General features: G+C 36.8%; 1 protein-coding gene across 6 annotated transcripts in view; it reads right to left on the bottom strand.

The window, feature by feature from the left end:
• The window catches only part of Fam13c (family with sequence similarity 13 member C), a 117,305-nt gene that overhangs the window by 65,427 nt on the left and 25,590 nt on the right, over positions 1–26,288 (bottom strand). For all 6 annotated transcript variants that reach the window (XM_058578033.1, XM_046419768.2, XM_046419766.2 and 3 more), the window contains one exon: positions 9,937–10,055. In XM_058578033.1, coding sequence (XP_058434016.1) covers positions 9,937–10,055 — 119 coding nt within the window. The remainder of the gene's footprint in view (positions 1–9,936; positions 10,056–26,288) is intronic.

Here is a 26,288-nt window from a genome sequence, read left to right as displayed (position 1 = left end):
AGAGCTGCTGAAGGCTTGGAAAGAACCTTTCTTCTGCTTTCATCCAGAGTCAAGCATTCAGGGAAAGAGGGGGCATAAATTCCAGTTCTAAATATCATCCAAGTCCAGAGAAATCATCTTTAATATATGCTTTCTGATACCAACTAACCCAAATCATAAAAGCCACAAATACCCCAGAAAATTCCTTTTAAGATTCTAAGATGATATAAAAAATAAATCCATTCTCTCTTAATACTTTTCTAATATTCTTATCTACTCCAAAGTATGATATAATAGTAAATCAAACAAGGAAATTCATAGAAATAGTATGTACTATCATTTTTCTTGGATTAACAAATTTATCACTTCCCCCAATTCTACAACTAATAGGGGACTCAATGGAAAATAAAGTTGAAAAGCAACAGAAAAAATAATATTTTTTTTTAAATCGCCCACAATCATCCCACCCAAAAGCCATCACCAATATTGACTTATGTCTTTTTTCAGTACATTTCTGTACATAATTATATAAAAATGGATAGCATTATAGTACTGTTACATAATTGCTTTTTCTATTTGAGATGAACATTTACCTACTTTAATACTCAAACATGATGTTATTTTTAATTATAATTAATGCATTATAAAAATTAATTTCATTGGACATTTACATGCATGTATTGTGTCTTAATCATATTGTCCACCTTCCCTTTTCCCTCTGCCATTCCTTTTCCCATAATCCCCTCCCCCCATCCGCTTCCCTTCAAGTCCCTATTTCCATATAGGAGAGAAAATATGTGATTTTCCTTTTGTGTCTGGCTCATTTTGCTTAATATAATGTTCTCCAGTTCCATTCATTTTCCTGTAAATTACAAGATATCATTCTTCCTTGTGGCTAATATTCCACTGTGTTTATCTACATATTTTCTTTATCCATTTATCAGTTGAGGAACAGCCAAGCTGATTTGATATCTTGGCTACTGTGAAAAGTGCTACAGTAAACAGGGGCATGCAGGTATCTCTTCTGTATGCCAATTTCATTTTCTTTGAATGTACATACATATATATATATATATATATATATATATATATATATGTGTGTGTGTGTGTGTGTGTGTGTGTGTGTGTGTATATAATATCAGAATATAGCTATATCATGGTGGTTCAATTTTTAGTTTTTAGGAACCACTATACTTTTTTCCAGAATGAATATATTAATTTACATTCCCACCAACAGTAAAGGTTCTTTTCTCTCCACATTCTCACCAGAATTTGTTATTTTTTATAATAGGCATTCTTCCAGGGGTGAAATGGAATCTCATTTCAATGTAATTTGGTTTTGTATTTCCCCGATGGATAAAAATAGAGCTTTTTTCCCATGATTTTATTGTCATTTGTACAAGTTCTTTTGAAAAACATGTTCATTTGCCCATTTTTGATTGGATTATTTATTTTGTTTTTAGATTTCTTTATATATTCTGGATATTAATTTTCTTTCAGATAAATAGCTGCAAAGATTTCTCTCTCATCTGTAGGTTGTCACTTCACCCTATTACTTTGCTGTGAAGCAGCTTTTAGTTTGATGAAATCCCATTTGTGAAGTCTTGCTTTTGTTTTCTGAGCCATTTGAGTCTTATTTAGGAAATTATTGCCAATGCCAATATCTCGGAGTGTTTCCTTATGTTTTCTTCTAGTAGTTTCAATGTTTCAGGTCTTACATTAAAGTCTTTCATCCATTTTGAGCTGAATTTTATACAAGGTGAGAGAGGAGTCTAGTTTCAATCTTCTATATATGGTCATCCAATTTTCTCAGCACCATTTGTTGAAGAGGTGTCTTTTCTACAACTTATGTTTTTGGCAACTTTGTTGAGAATCAGTTAACTGTGGATGTGTGGATTTAATTCTGGGTTCTCTATTCTGTTCCATTGGTCTATGTGTCTGTTTATATGCCAATACCATGCTGTTTTTGTCACTATGGCTCTAAAGTATATTTTGAAATTGGGTATTGTGAGCCTCCCCAGCATTAGTCTTTCTTATAATTATACATAATAATGGGATTCACTGTGATATAGTCATACGTGCACAATGCATAACCTGATCTATTCACTAACCACCCTTTCCTTTAAGTCCATCCCCCTCCCCGCTGCCCCTCTCTAGTGTCCATGAGAGAGAACACACAACTCTTAACTTTCTGGATCTGGCTGATCTCACTTTGCATAAAGTTCTTCAGTTTCATCCATTTTTCTGCAAATAACATAATGTGTTCTTGTGTCTGAACCAAACTCCAATATGTGTATATATGGGATGTGTGTGTGTATATCAAATATTTGTTTTTAAAAAAATGTTTTTATAGTTGTACATGGATAAAATGCATTTCATTTATTTTTATGCAGTGCAAGGATTGAACCCAGTTCCTCACATATCTAGGCAACCACTCTGACAATGAGCTATAGTCCCAGCCCATATAACATCTTATTTATCTACCTAGATGGGTTCCATAATCAGCACTGCTCTTTTTACTCAGAATTGCTTTGAATATTAATGGTCTTTCTGTGTGTCCATACAAATTCAGAGTGTTTTGTTTGTTTGTGTTTTTTTTTTTGTTGTTGTTGTTGTTTTAGTTCCATGAAGAAAGTCACTGGTACTTTGAAGGGGATTTCATTGAATCAGTAGATCTGAAAACTCCAAGCTTCTTAATCTGAACTAGAATGATGGGGCCAGTGTATGAAATATAAATATCTAGTAATAAGGAGAGAAGGGATTTTATTTAATTGTTTCAAATATTCTAACCAGAGCCACAAGTTAGTATTTCAGAAATCCAGCCACATGGTTCTCTCAAAGTTATTAATTTCCTATTATACTCCTCTCTTCTTCCATAACCAGACAACTGAAAAATTTATGTCCTAAATCATATTTCAGTTCACCAATTCAAATCCTATACCTAGACAGCTTGACCTTTGAGCACAAATAAAGAAAACTATAATAGGTGAAAAAAGATTTTAAAAGATGTTTTCTATAGAAATATCTAAATATAACTCATAGAAGTAACAAATATATCAAAAAGTCTGTAATTAGTTAAGTAAATGATGGCATATCACAGAACGGGATATTTTAATTTTTAATTAAATATGATAATGATTTTTCACATCATAAAATGCTCTAAGTGATATAAACAAGTTACATAGCAACGTGTTTCTATTTTATATATAGAAAATATTGATGTATGCACACATAAATTTATTTCTCCAAATTTTTAATCCAGTATTAGTTAACAATAGAAAGGGAAAATACATATAAAAGGGGTGGCTAGGAGCTATGTATGGTAATTAACATAAATCCTGAAAAGAATAATTTTGTTGACAAATACTATAACAGAAGTAGTAGCCATTTCATCATTGACAAGATGAAAAGTAAGTGGAAGGATGGCCTCATTCTAGTGACCTCATGAGTGCTGAATACTTAATCCTAATTTAGAATTTTGACCACCTGCTTAAGTATGGTATAATCATTACTAAAATTTCTCTCTTAAATCTATTCCAAGTTAAACCAAGAGGCTTTCCAAGATGTTCAGATGTTAAAGACAAGTTTTTCTGTTTTGTCTCCTAGAAATATTTCTAGTGCAGGGTTTAATGACACCAAAGCTTGTAAAATATGTTCACTATAGGAATTGTGTATTAGCATATTTATTACAGAAAACTAAACTTGTTCACTTTAGCCATGAATGAACTTATCTTGTGATGATTAACCTATTTAGTACTCAACTTATGGCCTTATATTGAAAAAACACACTATTGAATATAAATATCATGTGGTCAGAATTCATTCTGGCCTTTCTACCCTTGGGCCTATTTGAAATCAACAGTGCTTCTAGAAGATCCAGATCCCAATGTACTAGGGAGCTCCTTTCAGACACATATCCTTTTTACACCCGTGTTAAAATAGTAACCAAAATTTAGAAATTTACACAATAGTAGCAGTGCTTATTTATGGATGGCAGGATTATAAGACATTTTTATGACCTTGGGATTTTCTGTTTTCCAGTATTTCATTATTGTTGTTATTAAAGGACTTTGGGGTTTCTTTTTTATCCTGATGTTTAATTGTTGTGTGATGAAAGTGCAAAAAATTTATCAAATGAGCAAGGGCATCTTCCTTTAAAGAGAGGAGAGAGAGGAGAAAACAGGTGAGGGAGGGAATTTTCATTCCCAAAATAATCAAGTGTGGGTTCTTTTCAATCAGCAATTTAAGGATTTAGTGTGGGATTTGTGTGTGTGTGTACTCTACAGCAGGGAGTGGAAAATTATTTTTATCTGTGTCTTTAAGATTTTGTATTCTTAAATTAACTGTTCAAGTCTAACCCTCTGAACACTTACAGAATGTTGAGCATTTTCAATGTTAGAGACAGAAAGGGCCTTAGAATCATTGAACCAAATTCCTTATATGAGAAGACAGGACTTATAATGAAGCAACCAAGATCATCTGATTGACATAAGACCCTAAATTTCTTAATTCAAATATTCTTTTCATTCTACCAAACTGCTTCTGTGCCCATGGGTGGAGGCAGTGGGAAAGGGTAGCGAATGACAGCCCTGATCACCTTCCCATGCAATATTCTCAGTGTAAAGTAAGTTAGGACCCACTTATTACCCAATCATTGTCAACCCTAAATATCGTCAATACAAGCTACATTTTTCTCATCTCTACCTCATCCCTGCCACTCCCATAAAAAACAAAACACTAGGATCACACTAACAAGGAAGAAGAATATGCCAGAGACATGCAAAGCTCTTGCTCTGGTACAGACCAAGGAGGATTATGTCCTATGTATGGATAAAAATTCCTGGGTATTCATTCTTTCTCTCATTCTTTCCCTTTTTAGCACAACTGATCAAGACTGTGCTTAGCTAGGCATAGTGGTGGCACCTGTAGTCCCAGTTACTCTGGAAGCAGGAGGATCACAAATTCCAGGCTGGCCTGGACTATTTAGTGAAATCTCATCTTAAAAGAATTAGAAGGGGCTGGGGATGCAGCTTGGTGGTAGAGCACCCTTGGTTCAATCCCCAGTAATGGGGGAGGGGAGGGGCGGAGAGAATCTGCTTATCAGAAACACACACACACACACACACACACACACACACACACACACACACACACACAGTTGTCCATCTCAAAATCAAAAGATGAAAGAATTTATCCCCTCTGGAAAAGTTGCTGCCAACAAAACTTCCTCTTTCTGAAAAGCAACAAAACTTTCCAGCTTTTTTTCTTTTATCTGGATATTACAAAAATATTGGAAACCATCAAAGACCATTATTCTTGCTAAGAATCTTCAACCTCTTCTAATAGGAGACTTCCAGAGAAAAAAAGTCAGCGAACTGGAACTCATCAATGTAACCACTTGCCTAATTAGCAGTAACAGTGCTATTTATACAAAGTCTTTAATAACATGAAAAGTGTAATTCTGTCACAAATTTTAAGACATTTTAAATACAAGTGATTAATCACTCTCAAAAATAAATTTAGCTGGGTAAGAAATCCCCAACTCCATTAGTATTCTCTGACATTCACAAATTCCCCTTTGTCATATCTAAGGGTTTATAGGATTGGCACTGGCTTTAGCTAAAAATCAGTCAGACTGCTACATATTGCATCAAGCAGCTGCTCTAAACAGATCGATGATGATTTTTTTGATTCAATTACTAAGGGGAGTAAGAACTTTGGCACCCAGCAACGCTGTGATTTGCTTCACTAGAAAATGAGAGAGTTGTATTAAACTATTACTAAGGCTTCTTCCAGCTCCAGCTAAATGCAGTTCTACGATTTTACATGTTTGGAAAAGCACCAGAAATTGAGTCGATGCCGTAGTGTAATGTAGTGGAATGCCCTCCACTCCTATGCACAGAAAGTCCACGTTAAAATGTAAACCCACCATCTGGGGAAAGTGGCAATAAGATTATCAGCCAACACCATATTAGGAGTTAGCTTCAGGCAATCAGAGTTCCCAGGATGAGCAGTTGCTGGGAAGAAAAGATTGAAGCAGGCTTTATAAATCAAATGCCTGTAGGAGACAGGCTAAGAGCACAAACAAATGGGAAGAGCCGAATGGGGGTGTGAAAAAAATGTAGAGGTGGTCCTCAGCTCTAACTGATTGCTGCCTGAGGAATCAAGGCTTGGGGTTATCCCATCTTCAGACTTTTCCAAATAAGAGTGAAAAGCTATAAAATCTCTCAATTTTAAAATATTGGATCAAAATATTTTAAAACATTGTATAAGTCAAACATGTCTCCACACCAAATACACCTGAGAGTTTGGATGTAGCACACTCTACCGTCAAGGAACATAACATAGGGAAGGATATAACATAGAAGAGGGGTGGCGGGGAGGCACGGTAAATGGGAAGGACCGAGGGGCTAAAATGATGTGAGGAAGTGAGATTGGCTCCGCTAGGAAATTCAGAAGAGCAAGCAAACTCGGGGGTAAAAGATATCAAATCAGTGATGTTAAAGCTCTTTGGTGTGATTAACTCCATATGCTTTTCTTCAGGGATTTTCTGAGGAAAAATTAAATGTGGCAGGCCAAATAAGGACTCCCCAAAGATGTCCATGTCCTCCTCCCTTACCCATTCCACCCCCACCACTGTTACTTCATAGTTAAAAAAATTTTGCAGATATGATTAAATTAAAGATCTTGAGATAGAGGGATTATCCTGGGTTATCCTAATGAGCCCAATCTAATCACATGAATCCCTAAAAACCAGAAAATCTGTCCTGGCCTGGCCCTTGTCAAAAGGGAGATGCGATTATGGAATAAAGGCCAGAGAGATGCAATGCTGCTGGCTTTGAATACAGAGGAAGGGCCATGGTCCACGGAACACAGGCAGCCTGTGAAAGCTGAAAAAGCAAGGAAATGGATGATCCAGAGCCTCTGAAAAGGAATACAGTCCTGCTGACACCTTTATTTTGGCCCATGGGGCCATGTTAGCCTTTTATCCTACAAAACTGTAAGATAATAAGTTTGTTTTGTTTTAAGCCTCAAGTTGTGGTCCCTTACTACATTAAAATCGGGAAAAAAATCAATGTAGTATATATACTCTGAGACTTTGGCAAAAGCATTCCTACATCTTTCTGAAGCTCATCTACAGACAAAGACACAGCTACTTTTGCTGGAAAGAGCTCAAGGTACAACAAATTGTATAAGCTGTAGATTTGTGTGGAAAGATCAATACCTACCCCATGATCTCGAAAAGCTCTGAAATCCCACTTTTAAAAGGATGAATTAATTCTCTGAAAGCTGCTCCTTCAAGTCTCAGCCACATGACATGTGAACCCTTTGTGGCTCCTTGCTACAGAATGATTTTCCTTCTTTACTTGTGGGGTTGGTTATGTTAATAACCTTTTCCCTATGCAGCACACCCCCACCTCCAAGAAGGTGGCATTTTACACCTGCTGAGATTTAGCCTGGCTTCTTCCCTCACTCTCAGCCAGACCAAGGTCTGGCGTGTCCTGTTACAGTATCATGTCTCTATCAAGATTTTACTGGGCATGATGTGTCTGAACCTGGCCATATCCTGGCTTAAGACAGAAGAGGAATGTTATCAGGAATGTGAGCTACCTGACTCAAAGTTGTTTTTAGCCTCAGATCTTCTTTCACCAGTTCATCAAATTTCACAATCCCAGTAATATTTTGAGGTATGTATTGTTTTTAAAAAATTCCATTAGAAGGTCCTTGGGTAATGCATCATAATTATAATGAATAACCCTGTAGTTTAAAGGTTACCAACCTAATCTAAATGCTAAACCTAATAGTTCTAGACAGAACTGGCCTAGCATCACTCCCCATCTATGACTTAAGATCAGATCCTCTGACTGACACCAGTGCATTGAAGATTCTGTAGTGCTGCTAGTTCAGAAACCTAGATTGTATGAAAATCGTAAAAGTGGGGCATTGGGAGCTAGAAGAGGAAAAGGATTACAAAGTATTTTGAATCTTATAAAGGTTTGTTAAAGGTTAGCTGTAGACAAACCAAATCTGCGTGTATAAGGAGAAGCTGCCAATCAATAAGACTATGTTCTGGTCCTCAGACTTAATGAGAAAGGTCATTCCATACCTGATTTTTCCCCTCCATTATGTAGAGAAGGTCCAGGAACCTCCTAAAATTTTACCCAACCTATGTGTGTCTGGGTGTGCATTTTCTTTCTTTCTTGTGGCAGGTTACTATGAATCTGAGGATTTGAATAAAGTACAACTCCCCGCCCCAATAATGGAATATTTAAAATAGTTCTATCTTAAAATCAATATTCTTTGTTTTTAACTACTCATATGAATGATCTCCGCCACAGAATCTTACTAGATTTCAGACTTGCCCTCTGACAACATTAAAATTATCGTTAGCATCCCTACCATCAATAGGATATATTTAAGCAAACTAAAGAAAGTTAATTGCCAATACCATTTTTCCCTATCAGCTTCTGCTGAATGTCCACCCCCAAGGGACCACCATACATTCCACACACAAGCCTGAATGATTTAGTTTTGGGTCTTGTGTGTTTTGTTTTGCTCTTATACTATTTTGAAATATGCTTGGGAACTAGTTGACCTTATTCTTGCTGAGATGCAGTCCTCAGGCTAGTGCAGGGAGACACGGTCATTGCCTAAGTTGATTCTAGCCAGCTAAAAGTATTTTAATTACAATTAGGCCTAAAATAGTAGGGAGAATATTCTTATCCATGAGGAAATGATATGATTGAGTCCAACAGGTGTTATCTAAGGTCAGATAAGAATAAACAGGTAAGAGATAGCAACTTGTGAGGAGAGTTCAGAAGGTGCCTGTGAATTCACTTGGCTAGTGGGTCATTTTTCCTTGCAGGTCCCTACCAACCCTTTAGGGTTCTAGGATTCTAAATTTAGTATGCTGAACGTTTTAAAGCATGATTATAGAGCACAGCCAATCTCTCTGCAGTTGGTTCACTTAGACTGTGCTGCCTTAGGAAAAAAAAAAATCTAAAGGTCAAACTCAGAGGCACAACACTCCCTTTCCACTGAGTGAGGGCTATGATTACACCACACACAAGATCCTACAAAAACAGCTGACACAACTCACAGTTGAATTCTTTCTTCTGTTTATTTTCAGAAGAGACTTTCCATAGACAGCTGCAGTGCCAGTCTCCCATCAGAACGTCATGCCAACCTTTCTGCAGGCAGATTTCCACCCACATCCTTACCCTGGGTCCAGCAGATCTGATAGGCTACAAAGGCCAGCCATGGGTTACTTCAGAACTAAGGTCACTGGACACTTGGGTCAGCATAGAAGCATTAGAAACTATACCTGCCATGCCACACTCTGACATTTGTAGGTTCAAATTCTGACTCAGCCTTTTTTTCTTGGAGGGGGCACAGTACTGGGGATTAAACCTAGGGGCATTCTACCATCAAACCTTTTTATTTTTTGAGACAGGTCTGAGGCTGATCTTGAACCTGTGATCCTCCTACCTCTGGTTCAGTCTTTTATCTTGTGCAGTTTTCAGCAAGGGCCTTAATGTCTCTCAGCTTCAACCTCCTCCACAAAATGGAACTATGAGTGACTAGCTTTTTCAGCAAGTATAGACGGCTAAATGAGATCAGAGTTGAAAAGTAACTGGCATGATGTGTACACAGTCATCACTATTTTGTCATTATCCCAGAAGAAAATCTAATCCCTCTGCCATGAAATGAAAGGGGCAGAATAAATTAAATCAATATTTCTCCCCCAAAGGAGGACCTATCTCCACTCTTCCTTGAATCTTAACACTGATTATCTTCGAATAGAAAGGTCTTTACGTTTCTCTTTGCCCCTTCTCAGACTATAAAGAATGCCAAAGATCAGAAAGCCTTGACTGTATGGCGGTGGCATCACACAAGTTAGTACTTTTGGAAAACAAACTCCAGGCACAGTGCAGCTCCTGACAACAGAGGACCCACCTTGGTTGAAGTCGAACTGCTTCTTGACACCTGAAGGTGTTGTTCTGTGGACTCTCATGAACTGGCGTTCCTGTTCTGCCCTGGCACTCCAACTGGCTGGGCCCCACGTGCTCTGTCTCCTACAAGAAGAAATTGTAAATGTAGATGAGCTGTCAGCAGAGATCAGTTCCACAGCTTTCTGTGGCTGGGGGCCTTCTTAGGGCAGAGAAGCAGCCACATATCACACACACACTCTACTGAATATAGTGTGGGAAGGGAGAAATTCAGTGGTCAAAAATTTAAAATATTTCTATCAGTCAGTTGCTGCAAGATTATAGGAGAAAAGAAAAAAAAAACTGAAAAAAATCCAATGTCCAAAAGTTCTGAAATAGCCACCCAGTAGACTTTTACAGGCATTAAAGATAATGTTATAGAAGACAATTTAATGAATAGCTACATCTGAAAATATAATTTATAGAATATTTATAGTATAGGCTAATATTTGTAAGACAAACCTATGTGAATGTACATTTACACAGGGATAAACCAAATCAAAATCTTAACTATGATTAACTCTGGAGATGTCATTTTTGTCTCTTTTGGGTGCCCATATGGATTTTCTAAAATAAGAAATTTAAGTTAATCTGAGTTAACTAAGGAACAACCCATTTTATAAAATCCAAATCCCAAACATGATTGATATGTCCCCCTTTCACACATAACTATTGCCATTGGCTACACCGCATCCAAAAAACCACCATATTGGGCATCCATGATGCAATCCACTCATTGATTTAGAAAAACTCCAGAGTGCTAAACACTGGAGAATATCATAAACACACCCAGCTAAAAATAGTCTGGATTTAATACAAAGACTTACAAAATGAAAGATTTAAAAGTCTAGCAGTTCAATTATTATAACCATTGAAACTTTGCAAACCTCCAAATTCTTAGAATAAGACATTCCTCTTTACCTAATAAACAAGATAATAAAATGAAAATCCATAAGAAATTCCATAAATCCAGATGGTTACCACCATATAGTCAAAATGTTTGACAAGTGCAATGATTTTTTTTTGTTTGTGTAGTATATTGTGTTGACAAATAGATCCCCAGCCCTTGTACTAGGAGTTGCATTGAAGTCGATACAAGTGACAATGTGTCAAACGTCTAAGAAGTCATTTTTCTAAAATACTATAATAATCTGGTGGGGTTATTTGCCAAGTCATCATCACAAACTTCTGAAACAAAATCTTACAAATGCCTTCACATAAGGTAAGTTGAATGGTGGGATTGGTAGGAGAGCTGAAGGGAAGGAATGAATTAAATCTATTAGGAACTGTAATACTTCCAAGCCTCCCTATTCAGGACAAAGACTCTTTACATGAAATGTTCCACAAGCATCCACTTGTGGAACATGTCTAGTTTTATAGACAGTAGTTTGTGAGAAATTCTATAGCTACACAAACACTGGCCAACTTCCCCCACACAATGATTTCAAGTAAGATGGCTTTGCTTATTACTCACTAGGTATGTGACCTTGGCCAAGTTATTTAAATTATGTAGCCCTCAGTATCCTCGTCTATAAAATGGGAATTTTCCTTCCAACCTCACAAGGTTGTTAAACAAGATGCGATTAACAGCTGTTTTAGTGCCTGACAACTAGAATATATAGCAGATCAAAACTGTTGATGATGATAATATTCCTTGAGATATATTGGGCCTCAAGATACATAAAATTCCCTTAGAAAAAAAATCAACATTCTAAAACTTGGGCTAAGGAAATGCTTAACCTAATTTCAGCAAAAGACCTAAAGGTTTCTATATTAACATTAATATTAAACATCATATTTACAGCCTCAATGACTTAAGAAATTTAAGACTTAAGGCCTTAAGAAATTACCCTGCTAGTCTCTAAAAAAGTTTAAACACAAAATTCACATGTTATTAAAACTCTCCTCTTTAGGAAAGAACAGCTTGTTTTTCCAAAGACAGTATTTCATCTAATTCTTTGAGCCTTCAACTCATTGAGAAGGGTAGAAGAGATCACTCACTGCTGGATTCCCTTAGATGTAACAATTTATCTCAGAGATCAATAAGAGGGAATTTGAAGAGAGTAGTCTCTTAATCTGGTCAGAATTCTCAAAGCATTGCAAGAGGAGAACTTCTGAGATGGTGAATAAGGAGTACTTGGAGATGGCTGACAATCAAGTTGCCAAATCAAATGCAGAGAAAATGCAACTATCATGCTTCCTTAGGCACTAAGAATTCCAAACCTCAATGTGTGTGGAGATGGGGAAAGAGTAAGGAGTAGAGTGAAAATCATCATGAACACTGAGGAACAAAGCAGGCTCTGATGTGAAACAGATGCATGATGGCAATGACAGCTTGCTCTTTCCAATGTCCAAAGATCACACCCCAAAGTTCAGATCTCCAAAATCCCCTCCAATCAGAAACTCAAATCTAGCCTCTATCAGAAAATGATGAATGAATTCCTTCAAAGCCCCTATGAGCTTGGAAAAACCTTCTGTTTATAAGAAAAATATTAAAGATTTTCCATTTAGTCGCTTCTATTCCATTATCTCTTCATGAAATGTCCCTGTGTGAGCCAATAACCCCAGCAAATCTCACACGGGAATGTATAAGGCTTTAAGTGATTGTAACTTTAAGTCCATAAGTCTTCCAGCTAAGGTCCAAGACATCACAGAGATAATACCTCCTTGTGTCCCGAGCTGCTGACCAACATAAACTATGAAATGTAATAAGTAGTTATTAATTTAAATTTAAGAGTTATTTGTCACACAGCAGTAAATCTTTCCTCTAAGATACCAATAATGAAAAAAACCACCATCTATTTGATTAAATAATATTTTTAGCAGAAAATAATGCACACTAAATGCACCTATACATTTTAAGGTACTGATATGAAAAAGTTGAAAGTCTGAAAGGATCTGTGTGTTGGCATCAAGAAATCACAAATCATGCCTGGTAGAGCCTGGCATGTGAAAGACACAGTAAGTTGTGTCAAAAAAACAAACCCAGAAAAAATTATTGCAAGATTCCAATCTGGGGGATCTAAGATGGTGGGCCATAGGGAGGCAGCATTTTTGTGTCGCTCGACCCAACACCCCACCATGGGAAGCAGCCTACCTCCATCTTGGGTGCCCTTCCTCGCCATCTCTGATTGGGGGGCGCAGCTTCCAGATTGGAACTCCAGCTGGCCAGGTATCCGGTTTCCAACTCCTCCCTCTCCCCAGTGTCCTGTAATCCCACACAGTAACTGCCTAACACAAAACAGCTCAGTGGGACCAGGGCACTGCCCACAGAAGCCCCAGTGAGAGAGGCCCATTAATTGGGAACTATTAAGATAAAGGGAAAGGTTGCAACAGTGTGGAGACTAATACATCAGGAACTGGGAAATCTTGAGGCAAGATAGGGAGACAGGACCCGGTGCTCAAGTCAAATGAGCGGATCCAAAAAGAGACCCTTGTGGTGCAGTCTCCCTCAAGGGGCTGGTGGGTGCTACACCTCGCTTCCAGGTACCTTGCACCAGGACTAGCCCCCATCCTGGTTACCTTCACCATCCTTAGGGCGGAGATATCAGCTAACAGACAACCCCACCTATTAGATGAGAAGACAAGCAGGAAAGATACCCATCTCCAACCAAAAAAATTAATAATCCTGGTTTCTTCCTTCGAGATTTGTCTTCTCCCCTTCTATTCTCCCACCCTCACATCTCCAACATATGTGAAACCAAGTACTTTGCATGAATTAGGATTTTGAGGACTGGGACATCTTAATAGTATATTATACTTGTGTAGTATATACCTTTTTTCTCCCTTTTCCTCCAATTTTGTTACATTACATATAGGGGGAAACCAATTAGGATAACTTCAGGGTCTGGGTTGAAAAATCTGCAAGCTCGACAATCCTGGAACAACATGTATCAAGCTCTGAAAGAAAATGGATGCCAACCAAAAATCTTGCATCCAGCAAAATTAAGCTTCAGATTTGATGATGAAATAAAAACCTTCCATGATGAACAAAAGTTAAAAGAATTTACAACTAGAAAATTGGCACTACAAAACATCCATGAAGAGGAAATGAAAAACAACAATGAAAATCAGCAGAAGGAGGTATTACACTAAAGGAAAAACTAATCAAAGGAGAAACCAAGTCATTAAATAACAACAACAAAAAAGGCTAGGAATACAAATCATGTCTCAATAATAACCCTGAATGTTAAAGGCCTAAACTCACCAATCAAAAGACACAGGTTAGCAGGCTTGATTTAAAAAAAAAAAAAAAAAAAAGATCCAACAATATGCTGCCTCCAGGAGACTCATCTATTAGGAAAAGATATAAGACATACACAGACTGGAGGTAAAATGTTGGGAAAAATCATACCACTCACACAGTCTGCAGAAGCAAGCAGGGGTTTCCACCCTCGTATCAAATAAAATAGACTTCAAGCTAAAGTTAATCAAAAGGGATAAAGGAGGACATTTCATACTGCTCAAGGGAACCATACAGCAACAAGACATAATAATTATATATACTCCCCAAACAATGAAGCATCTATGTTCAAACAAATTCTTCAAGTTCAAGAGTCAAATTGACCACAATACAATAATCTTGGGTAACATTAACACACCTCTCTCACCACTGGATAGATCTTTCAAACAAGAGCTAAGCAAAGTAACTATAGAACTCAATAATACAATCAATAACTTAGACTTAACTGACATATATAGAATATTTCATCCTTCAACAAGCAAATATACTTTATTCTCAGCACCACATGGATCCTTCTCTAAAATAGGCCATATAATATGCTACAAAGCAACTCTTAGCAAATACAAAAAAAATAGAGATACTACATTGCATTCTGTATGACCATAATGGAATGAAATTAGAAACCAATGATAAAATAAAAAATAAAAATTATTCCAACACCTGGAGACTAAATAATATGGTACTGAATGAACAATTGGTTGCAAAAGACATCAAGGAGGATATTTTAAAATTCTGAGGTAAATGAGAATACTGACACAACATATTGAAATTTCTGGGACACTATGAAGGCAATACTAAGAGGAAAGTTCATTGCAAAGAGTTGATTCCTTAAAAGAAGAAAAAGTCAACAAATAAATGACCTAACGTTATATCTCAAGCTCTAGAAAAAGAACACCAAAAGCATTAGAACACAAGAAATAATTAAAATTGGAAAAGAAATCAATGAAATCGAAATAAAAGAATTAAAATACTTGACAAAATGAAAAGTTGGATCTTTGGAAAAATAAAATTGACAGACCCTTAGCTATGCGAATGAAGAGAAGGAGAGAGAAAACTCAAATTACTAACATACATGATGAAAAAAAATTACAATAGACACTAAAGAAATACAGGATATATTTAGAAATTATTTTGAAAACTTATATTCCAATAAAATAGAAACTATTGAAGGCATTGAAAAATTTTGTAAGTCAATGATTTGCCCAAATTGAATTAGGATGATATATTATACACAATTTAAACAGACTAATATCAAGTGATGAAATAGAAGATGCCATCAGAAGCCTACCAACTAAGAAAAGCCCAGGACTGGTGGATACACAGCCGAGTTCTACCAGACCTTTAAAGAACTAATACCAATACTCTTCAATTTATTTCAGGAAATAGAAATAGAGGGGACACTTCCAAACTCATTCTATGAGGCCAATATCATCCTGACTCCTAAACCAGGCAGACACATCAAAAAAAGAAAAAAAAAAAAAAAACTTCAGACCAATATCTCTAATGATCATAGATGCAAAAATTCTCAATTAAATTCTGGCAAATTGAATACAAAAACATATCAAAACATAGTGTATTAAGTATGATCAAGTGGGATTCATCCCAGAGATGTAAGGTTGGTTCAACATACAGAAATCAATAACTGTAATTCATCACATCAATAGACTTAAAGAACCTTATGATCATTTCAATAGACATAGAAAAAACATTTCACAAAATAAAACACCCCTTTATGTTCAAAACACTAGAAAAATTATAGATAACAGGAACATATCTCAACATCTTAAAGGCTATCTATGCTAAGCCCAGGCCAATATCATTCTAAATAGAGAAAAATTGAAGGCATTCCCTCTAAAAACTGGAGCAAGACAGGGATGCCCCCTCTGTCACCATTTTTATTTAACATAGTTCTTGAAACACTGGCCAGAACAATTAGATGAAAGAAATTAAAGGGATATGGATAGGAAAAGAAGAACTCAAATGAGCAAATCAGATAGAGCACTAATCTCTAGGGTATATAAAGAAATCAAAAAGCTGATGATATGATTCTATACCTAGAAGACTAAAAAAGTTCCACCAGAAAACTGCTAGAACTAGTAAATGAATTCAGCAAAGTAGCAGGATATAAAAATAAACACCCATAAATCAAATACATTTCTGTATATCAGTGACAAATCCTCAGAAAGGATGACTACCCCATTTATAATAGCCTCAAAAAAAAATTGGGAAATCGGTGAAAGACCTATACAATGAAACTACAGAATCTTAAAGAAATCAAAGATGACCTTAGAAGATGGAAAAAATCTACCTTGCTCTTGGATTGGCACCAAAATAGATTGGTAGATCAATGGTACAGAACAGAAGACATAGAGACTAAACAAAATTACAATTATCTTATATTAGACAAAAGTGCCAAAAACATACATTGAAGATAACCTCTTCAACAAATGGTTCTGGGAAAACTAGAAATTTGTATGCAACAAAATGAAATTAAACACCTCTCATCATGCACAAAGCTCAACTCAAAGTGGATCAAAGACCTACGAATTAACCAGAAGCCCTACGTCTAATAAAATATAAAGTAGGCCCTAATCTCCATCACGTCGGATTAGATCCCAACTTCCTTAATAAGACTCCTGTAGTGCAAGAATTAAAATCAAGAATCAGGGATTCCATCTCTTGGGTCCCCTTCTTCCTCCAGGAGAAGTCTTTTCTGCTGTCCTTTAATAAACTTCTATTTTCCACTCTAAAAAAAAAAAAAAAAAATCAAGAATCAATAAATGGGATATATTCAAACTAAAAGTTTCTTCTCAGCCAAAGAAACAATCAGTGAGGTGAATAGAGAGTCTACAGAATGGGAGCAAATCTTTCCCCCTCACACATCAGATAGAGCACTAATCTCTAGGGTTATAAAGGTATATAAAGAAATCAAAGAGCTAAGCACCAAAAAAATAACCCAATCAATAAATGAGCCAAGGACCTGAACAGACACTTCTCAGAAGACAATATACAATCAATCAACAAATATATGAAAAAATGTTCATCATCACTACTAATTAGAGTAGTTCTGTTATGCATTTCTCTAAGATTTCACCTCACTCCAGTCAGAATGGCAGCTATTAAGAATATAAACAACAATAAGTGTTGGCGAGGATGTGGGGGAAAAGGTACACTCATACATTGCTGGTGGGACTGCAAATTGGTGCAGTATGGAAATATGAAAAGGAGTATGGGGATTCCTTGGAAAACTGGAAATGGAACCACCATTTGACGCAGCTATCCCACTCCTCAGTCTATAACCAAAGGACTTAAACACAGTTACAGGGACACAGCCACATCAATGTTTATAGCAGCACAATTCACAATAGCTAAACTGTGGAACCAACCTAGATGTGCTTTAGTAGATGAATGGATAAAAAAAATGTGGCATACATACACAATGGAATTTTACTCAGCAATAAAAGAGAATAGAATCATGGCATTTGCAGGTAAATGGATGGAGTTGGAGAAGATAATGCCAAGTGAAGTTAGCCAATCCAAAAAAAAAAAAAAATACCGGATTTTTTCTGTGCTATAAGGAGGCTGATTCATAGTGGGGTAGGGAGGGGGAGCATGGGAGGAATAGATGAACTCTAGATATGGCATATGGGTGGGAGGGTAAAGTAGGGGGCATGGGGTTAGAAATTATGGTGTAATGAGGTGGCCATCATCCCCCAAAGTACCTATATGAAGACATGAATGGTGTGAATATATTTTGTATACAACTAGAGATATGAAAAATTTTGCTCTAGATGTGTAATATGAATTATAATGCATTCTGCTGTTATAACAAATTGGAATATAAATATTTTAAAAAAGAGTCCAATCTGGAAGCCTCAAAAGCAATAAGGGAAGAAAACCCAACCCGTAAGCTGTACTAGTTTTTAAAAATAATTTCATACTTTCCCTCAAAGGAGAAAGCAGAAGAAAAGGGGAATATCATCTTACTGAATTAACAGAACAATAACTTTCAAAGGTATTGTGCTAGTCATAATTTATTCATAGGGAAAGGAAAAATACAAAACAAGAACAATAGTACTCAAATGTATCTGCTTCCATTAAAAAGCTTTAGCTACACATAGGAGAGACCAGGTCTCACGCCCTTGGTTATCCCACATCTGTTCCAGCTGGACTCCATGGTTTGGCCAGTGTCAAGGTTAACAAGGGCTATCAAACAAAGTCACAAAGTCGTCAGAGTATATAATACACTTCAGGATGATTGGGAGTTAACATTTTATCCCCAGTCCTGTCTCTCCTCCAAAGGTGACAACATACGAACAAGAAACAATGCATTTGGTTACCTTCCCCATTTACGCTTCATCACATCTTTGTTCAGAATTAGGTGTTAACACCTAGCTCAAAAATTCTAGAACACTAGAGTGTTTCTTCTGAAATAATTGAGACACGTTTTTTACTTAAAAAAAAAATCCACTACTGCATAGCAGGCATTTGATAGTTGAGGAGGTTATGTAAAGGTGAATAAGACACGCCTTCCTCCAAAGAATTCTAAATCTACTATTTGACAAAGACTAAAGTATAAGATGGCACACTCTAATTTTCTTACTTCTGTATTTGTGCATTTTTTAAACAGTCAGGTCCAAGCTGACTACGAACACGAGGGAAGGAGAAGCCTAACCCCTCTCTTCTATGTTGGTCTTCCTGCCTGCCACCTGGCCAGGGAGAGTTTGGATGGCCACTTGGAAAAAGAGTCATTGTATATCTTTTCCTGCTCCCAGTCATCTTCTTCTACTTCACCCCAATATATCCCAAGTCCAGCTTCAGCCAAGTGATTTTGTAGTTCTGCTATATCCATAAGCCATCAAATTGACTAAGCTCTGTGATATTCCATTAGAACGCTGCCTACGAAACACACTTTTTAGGTTATTTTCTGATCCATGCACAGAGGAGTGACTAGTGTGCACAATGACAACAGGAAAGGAATTAACTTGAGAGGCTCAAATTCCCAGCTTAATTAAGGAATAATTAGCTTCCCCAAAGCAGGAATGATGAAATACATTTCATCCTTGTTGGGATTTTAATGAGCTCAGGTGACTCCTGTAGAACTTGGGAGAATCTAGTTTTGTTTCAATGGCATGGCTGTTGCTTCAGAACCTCCCAAGTTCCCCAATTTGTACAAATCCATAACGGGGGGCGGGGAGCATTCTACATCTTCATCTCTGTACTTGCCCAGTTTTTTGACTTGCTTGATAAGTCAAAATGGTACTTTTGGATCTCAAGATATATGTATCTTCTAAATCTTCCTTCCGAGATGTGGCAGATCAAAATATTGAATCTTTTTTATCTTCTCACACTTTGTTCATTCTATTCTAAAATTGATTATACTTATTTTCTTTAACTGCTATCTTGTATTTTAAAGAAAATGTTCAATAACTAATCATTTCATGCTAATAGCAATGCTTTGCATTTTCAGAGCATGTGCCCCGAAGAGTCCCAATTCTTACCACTATGACGATAGTTGATAGCTTGACAGTTTGGAAAACTATGTATAGTCGACCTTTAAGATAAACAAGTGCTATGAAGTTACTATGAAGTTACTCTATACTATATCACCTTAGCTTTCTTCTTACCTCAAACCTGCATACATCTGTGAAAGTGACTTAATATTCTGTTGAATGATTGGAGAAGCTTAAAAACTTTTTTTAATCTCCTGATTAAAAGAACTACTGGATTATTACATTTGTGCCATAATTGGAGTAAAGGAGGCCCTGAAAGAGCTAATTTCAGAAACATGTATCCATTATTTAAAATGTTCTGACCAGTATGAACAGTTTCTTCAGATCTATTTTTGAAACTAATTTTTGGTTACCATAGTCATTATTTCAATAAATAAATCCTGAAGGGAGGCATGGTTTCATAATCCATACATGTCCACAAAGTAGGATCTCCTTGGAATTTGTAATATAGAAGTATCTATAATATAGAAGTAGTACTCAGATATTGCTCTATTGTAAGAATTTCTAGTAGAAAACAGATTTAAATGTCTATTTTATCCACTTCCCATGCACTGAGTGCCTGAACTTAAACCAGGCACTTCATCTACATTTCCTTAAATTTTAAAACAGTCCTTATTCTTATTTTAAATTATAAAAGCAACAAATAATCATGAAACAGGTCAAGCAATTGAATTTATGAATCAACACAGCCCACAAATTTAAAAAAACCCTTAAGTACACAGTAATATCCACATCCCATCACACCCCAACCCCGACATTTGAGCTTTCCCTCTACCTTTCCTCATGGGATCCTACTATCCACTATTCTAAAAACAGATAAATGAAAAGGAGACTGCAAAGATGACCTGTTAGAGTCTGTAAACAAGTCAGGATGGCACCTGGTATTTTGCCAGGGGGAGTGGTTTGTGAGGTGGCACCAGCGAGCCATTAAGTGTGGAGATTCCTTATTGGTTGACTGCTGTATCTAGTTTATGTTAATTAAGATAAGCTGTGTGGAATGTATAAATACCTCTGTTGTCCTACAATAAACAGCTCCCACTCCTGCTGTAGCAATCTACACAAGTTGTTCGTCACCCCCCGGTTATTTTGCTGCAGCCTGACTGCGGCAATAACCCAAAAAGACAGATGGAAAGAAAATGCAGAGTGTGCTGTCATGAAAGTTTCAAGAAGGAGCCTGACTCACCTCTTTCATATTTCATTGCAATGAAAAGGAATTTTAGCTCCATTAGAAAAATGAGGGTAAAGCCAATATGGAAAGTAGTATGGCAGTTTCTTGGAAAATTGGAAATGGAACCACCATTTTGACCCAGCTATCCCACTCCTCGGTCTATACCAAAGGACTTAAAAACAGCATACTACAGGGACACAGCCACATCAATGTTTATAGCAGCACAATTCACAATAGTTAAACTTTGGAGCCAACCTAGATGCCCTTCAGTAGATGAATGGGTTTTAAAAATGTGGTATATGTACACAATGGAATATTACTCAGCAGTAAAAGAGAATAAAATCATGGCATTTGCAGGTAAATGGATGGATTTAGAGAAGATAATGCTAAGTTAAATTAGCCAATCCCCAAAAAACAATGTTGAATGTTTTCTTTGATATAAGGAGGCTAATTCATAGTGGGATAGGGAAAGGGAGAATGGGAGGAACAGACGAACTCTAGATAGGGCAGAGGGGTTGGAGAGGAAGGGAGGGGGCATGGGGTTAGAAATGATGGTGGAATGTGAGGATCATTATTACCCAAAGTACATGTATGAAGACACAAATCAGTGTGAATATACTTTGTATACAACCAGAGATATGAAAAATTGTGCTCTATGTGTATAATAAGAATTGTAATGCATTCTGTTGTCATGTAAAGAAAAGAAACAAAAAGAAAACTAGGAGGTGTGTTTTAGTCTGCCCGTTTTCTCCATGATGAAGAAGAGAGATGAGTTCCCTAGGCCAGAAAGATGAACTTTCGTGCAAGAAATGCTTTCTGGAAGAACTTGCAAATTATAGCTAATATTCATGTATTTTAAGACTATTCCCAGGACAGAAGATAGTAGGTATTTCTATTTTCTGGCTAAAGTAGAAAAGATTCAATGAAATACAGTTTTATCATTCAATAGATCCATTAGCCTTGAATTCTACCATTTTTTCGTTAATTTGAGGGGACCTTCATTATTTCAAGTAGTTTCCATTAAAAGAGACAATTACTTTAAACCCCATACTTAATTTAAAATTGCATAAATTAGGACCACTCTGTATTCCTTAACTGAGCTAAACATCCCAGTTCCAAACCCTAATCTCCTAAACCCAAATTCAAAGCTCTTCCTGCTGTTTCAATGACCCAGGTTTACAAAAAAAAACTGAGAGGTGCTCCCAAGGAAATCAGTGTGAACACAGTCACAGTTAACAAAATATAACAGCTGGGGCTGGTGTTATTCAAATATAAAATCAATATAATAAGAATTTTCAATGGTATTTGTTTTTTCTGCTCTGCAGCATGTGGCTAAAGACACAGAGACTCATAAGTGAGGGAGATTCATAAAGTAATTAAAGTCTTTTCTTCAATGAGTTTACACAGATGCTATCAGGGGCAGGATTTATCAGCTAAGTGAAATGCAAGATTAACCTCTGGGTGTTCTAATAATGAGCTACCCCAAATCTTACTACCTCTTTCCTAGAATCTTTACATTTATTCTTCTGCCCCACAGAGGAATTAAGCCTGTATGAACCTCCAACTCTGCAATTATAATACTTCATCCAGTCTACAGAATGCCCCAAATAGAATGAAGCATGAAGGAAAACAAAAGCCAACAAGTTCTGGTCATGATCACGTTGCTTCACTCCTGGGTAGTACTGGTGTGTATAACTGCCAGGCCCAAACACTGAAATGTGCTTACCCTGACCTTTGAACCAGACCAATCCCTCAAAGGTAAGGAGGCTTTCTAGACTTGACTGCTATTAACTAAGGATTCAGGAACTGACCATCCCTACAGCTTTATGGGCCTCCTGGAATTCTGGCTGTATTTATTTGTCATTTGTTTCTATGGAGTACCTATTCTGTTCTTTTCCTCGTTCTGCCCTTAGGAAGTTCACAGTCTAGTAATGATGATGGGAATGGCACTGAAAAGTAGGCAACACAAACCATAAACAGCCAACTATAGTACAATAATGACTGAGGCCACAATAGAATGAAGGTGTGTGAGATGCTTTGAGAACATATAGGAATGACACCAAGCCCAGTCACAGGAGAAGTATCACTAGGATGAAGCAACAACCCCAGAAGAGACAGAGATGGGAAGAGAATGCTACAAGGCAAACATGTGAAAGTGAGAACACAGCATGTTCAAGGACTTCAGAGTGTGTGGCCATCTTTGGAGCTGGAGCCAAAAGGGGAGATGGTGACCAACAAGGCGAGCAAGGAGGGCACAGTCATAGCACATGTCACATGAACCTTATAAGTATTAAAACCTTTAAGTCCTGAAGAGTCTGGGCTTTCTTTAAAGACAATAGCAAGTCACTTAATATTAGAAGAAAGATATGTTTGGATTTACACCAGAGGAAGACCATCTCAGGCTTGTGCATTGGTAAATTTCAAAGTGAAGAGGAAGAGTAGAAGAAAGGAGGAGAGTTAGACAATTACAACTTCCCAAGAAAGAAACCACCATTACTTGGATTACTGAGGTGGTTGTCAGTATGGACAAAGATTAATTGCTTTAAAAGACTAAAGAGGTAGAGAGAGAGGCCTATTGATTGACAGGATGTGACTGAATGAAAAATAGGAAAGACCAAAGGCGATGCTAAATGTTCTAGTTAGGAAAACGGAATGACTTATTGTCATCACCGAGACAGCAACAAGATGAAACATGGTGATCAGGGGCAATGGAGTATGAGGTGCCTATGATGAATCCAGTAGGAAATTATAGGTGAGCTAGAATCTTACAGCAAAGGTAGGATTACAAATTTGGGAATGAGTGTGAGGGTGACTAAAACCACAAGTGGGGTACCTAGTCAGTGTGCAGAGAGGGAAGAGAAAACTTGAAAGAATTTCCAGGAGAAATCCCTGAGGAATGCCAACATTTATGGGATTGGTGACATACTGCCATATTAGAAATAAAGCTGTAAAATAGGGGATAGTAAGATCAAATGTGGGGGGGGGATGGTGAGGATGTGGATATTACTGTGTATTTATGGTTTTTTAAAAAATGTGGAATGTGTTGATTCATAAATTACTCAATTGCTTGACCTATTTAATGAATATGTGTTGCTTTTATAATTTAAAATAAGAATACTGACTTTTTAAAAAAATTTAAGAGACAGGCAGATGAAAAGGAGACCTCAAAGAAGACCTAGAAAGACAGATAGAAAGAAAATACAGTGTGTATTGTCATGGAAGGTTTAAGGAGGAAGATTATTGCCTGATCTACCTCTTTCATATTTCAGTGAAATGCTAAAGAATTTTTAGGAAAAAAACAGGGTAAAAAAATTTAAAACATTAAATATTAGTAAAAATGCATTCAATAATACAACCTGTCTTAAGATGTTATAAAGTTTCAAACTAGGTGTCACTGTTTCTCACAGCTTGTTAAATTTTTAAAGACAATCATTTTTTAAAGCAATGAATCAAAACTCATGGTTAAATGGGACAACTCGAGAGTGAGTCAGTGCCTATAAATATGGCAACACAAGCTCAAGCCTTCCTATCAGAAATTGGTCATAGGCACAATGCAGAGGTATCAAAGAAAAAAAAAATGGTCCTTTTGACAAGTGTGCATTTCCTTCTCATCCACACAGCATCTCAGGCTTGTGACAGAAGCTAGTGAATTATTTTAACCTTAAAAGATCATTGTAATTTAAAAATTGGAAATATTTCTGATTTTAATATCAATTAAAAACACTTTTAAATAGTCTCCCTTTGAGTTGATGTTTAAGTTCCCATACATACCTCTTACTCCAGATAATTACTTGAAAAAAAGTATCTTTTATTCATTTTTGCCTGACAAGGCAAACAGCCTGTTAATATGAAATCTCTACCATGCTCTTTTCTGAAATTATTAAAATATGTGAGTTATTCTTTGCTTTTAAAGCTCTCTCAATGCTTCATTTCACAAGCTCCCTTGTTTATTTTATTTAGCTTAGCAAAAATCAAATTACCCTTCAGTTCCCAAAACAGTCATGAGAAAAATCCAAAATTACCATCATAACAATTACCCCAGTTGCTCAAGCTCCCCGACTAGGGCTAAGCCCAAGGAGAATCAGGGACCTTCAAAGAAAGGTCCATACTCAATGAGGGAGGGGGGCAAAAGGGCTTTTATAATTCTAGTTGTGAATAAAATCTGTGCTTTTATGGTGGCTCCTTATACAAATATTTATGAAATACTTTATATTCTTCCAGGGACAAATATAGCCATAGACTACAGTAGCAAACAAAATACATCACAACTCAGGAATCAACAACCACAAAGCAAGAATAAGGTTCTAGGCTTTTGCACAATCAGTGAAGATTTCCCCCACATTTCTTAGTTTTCATAATGAATGATCAAACCAACAAGCCAAAGAGCACTGCAAGATGTAAAATATCTTTTGAGGAGGACCCTGTACCCCAACCATCCCTCAATCCACACCCTTTGCTTTCTCAATGCAGTTTCCTCATTCCAGGGATTATTTGCCTTAACTCCCACTGTAGTTCTATCCCAGGGATCCTGGATGGTTGACTCCATGTCCCACCTCCCCCATTCCTGAGGCCACATGAGCAGTCCTGTGTCTTTCTTGACTCTCATTTTCTGTGGTGTTGAATCCTTTACAACTGTATTTTGCAGTCTATACAGAATCTGTGTGCTTGGTGTATGTCCTCCATGCTAAAAACATAAGCACCCCAAAGAAGAATGTCTGTCTCACATTTCTTTTCACTCTCTCAAAGTTTTTCAGCATCATAAAAAATATGTGACAATTCATTCAGTCAGTCCTGACAGGTCCTCTGAGCACCAGTGCCTGGCACTGCCATTTGTATGTTCAGGAAACATGAAACACACACACACACACACACACACAAACACACAAACACACACACAACATAAAACCTCTAAAAATTGGGACATATTCAAGGGAAATGCCAGTTGAATTATTTCTGGAAAGTAGGAACTACTAAATCTCTTTACTGAAATGCCAGTTTCTCATTGCTTGCCTGCTCTTTTCTGTAACTGGAATGAGGCTAAGAGAGTTTGGCCTAAGGAAGGGCCTTGAACAGCTGTTTTACTGAATAAATAAGAAACTGCCAAACACTAACAGCAGCTGGCATTGGCAGTATGTAAACTTTTCAACTGCTTTCCCATCCATTAGCATAACTTATCGAGTATGTTTTTAAATGAGGGCATTTAGGTACTTGGAGAGTATTAGTTTTAAGTGTTTTTTTTTCCTTGCCTACATCAGGATTATGCCTAACAATTTTTCATAGATGGTGGTTGTGTAAAAGTCAAACCAGACATTTTTCTCACAAATTCTGAGCAAATTTAAATTCAACAGCTTTAGGTTTTCTTATATAGCACTGAAATCTATCCAAGTACTGAATAA

The sequence above is a fragment of the Marmota monax genome, unplaced genomic scaffold (assembly GCF_021218885.2).
Source record: "Marmota monax isolate L192 unplaced genomic scaffold, Marmota_monax_Labrador192_F-V1.1 WCK01_AAM20220418_F8-fsc00019, whole genome shotgun sequence".
Lineage (NCBI taxonomy): Eukaryota > Metazoa > Chordata > Mammalia > Rodentia > Sciuridae > Marmota > Marmota monax.
Note: the sequence above shows the minus strand (reverse complement) of the source record. Positions and strands in the feature narration are given on the sequence as shown.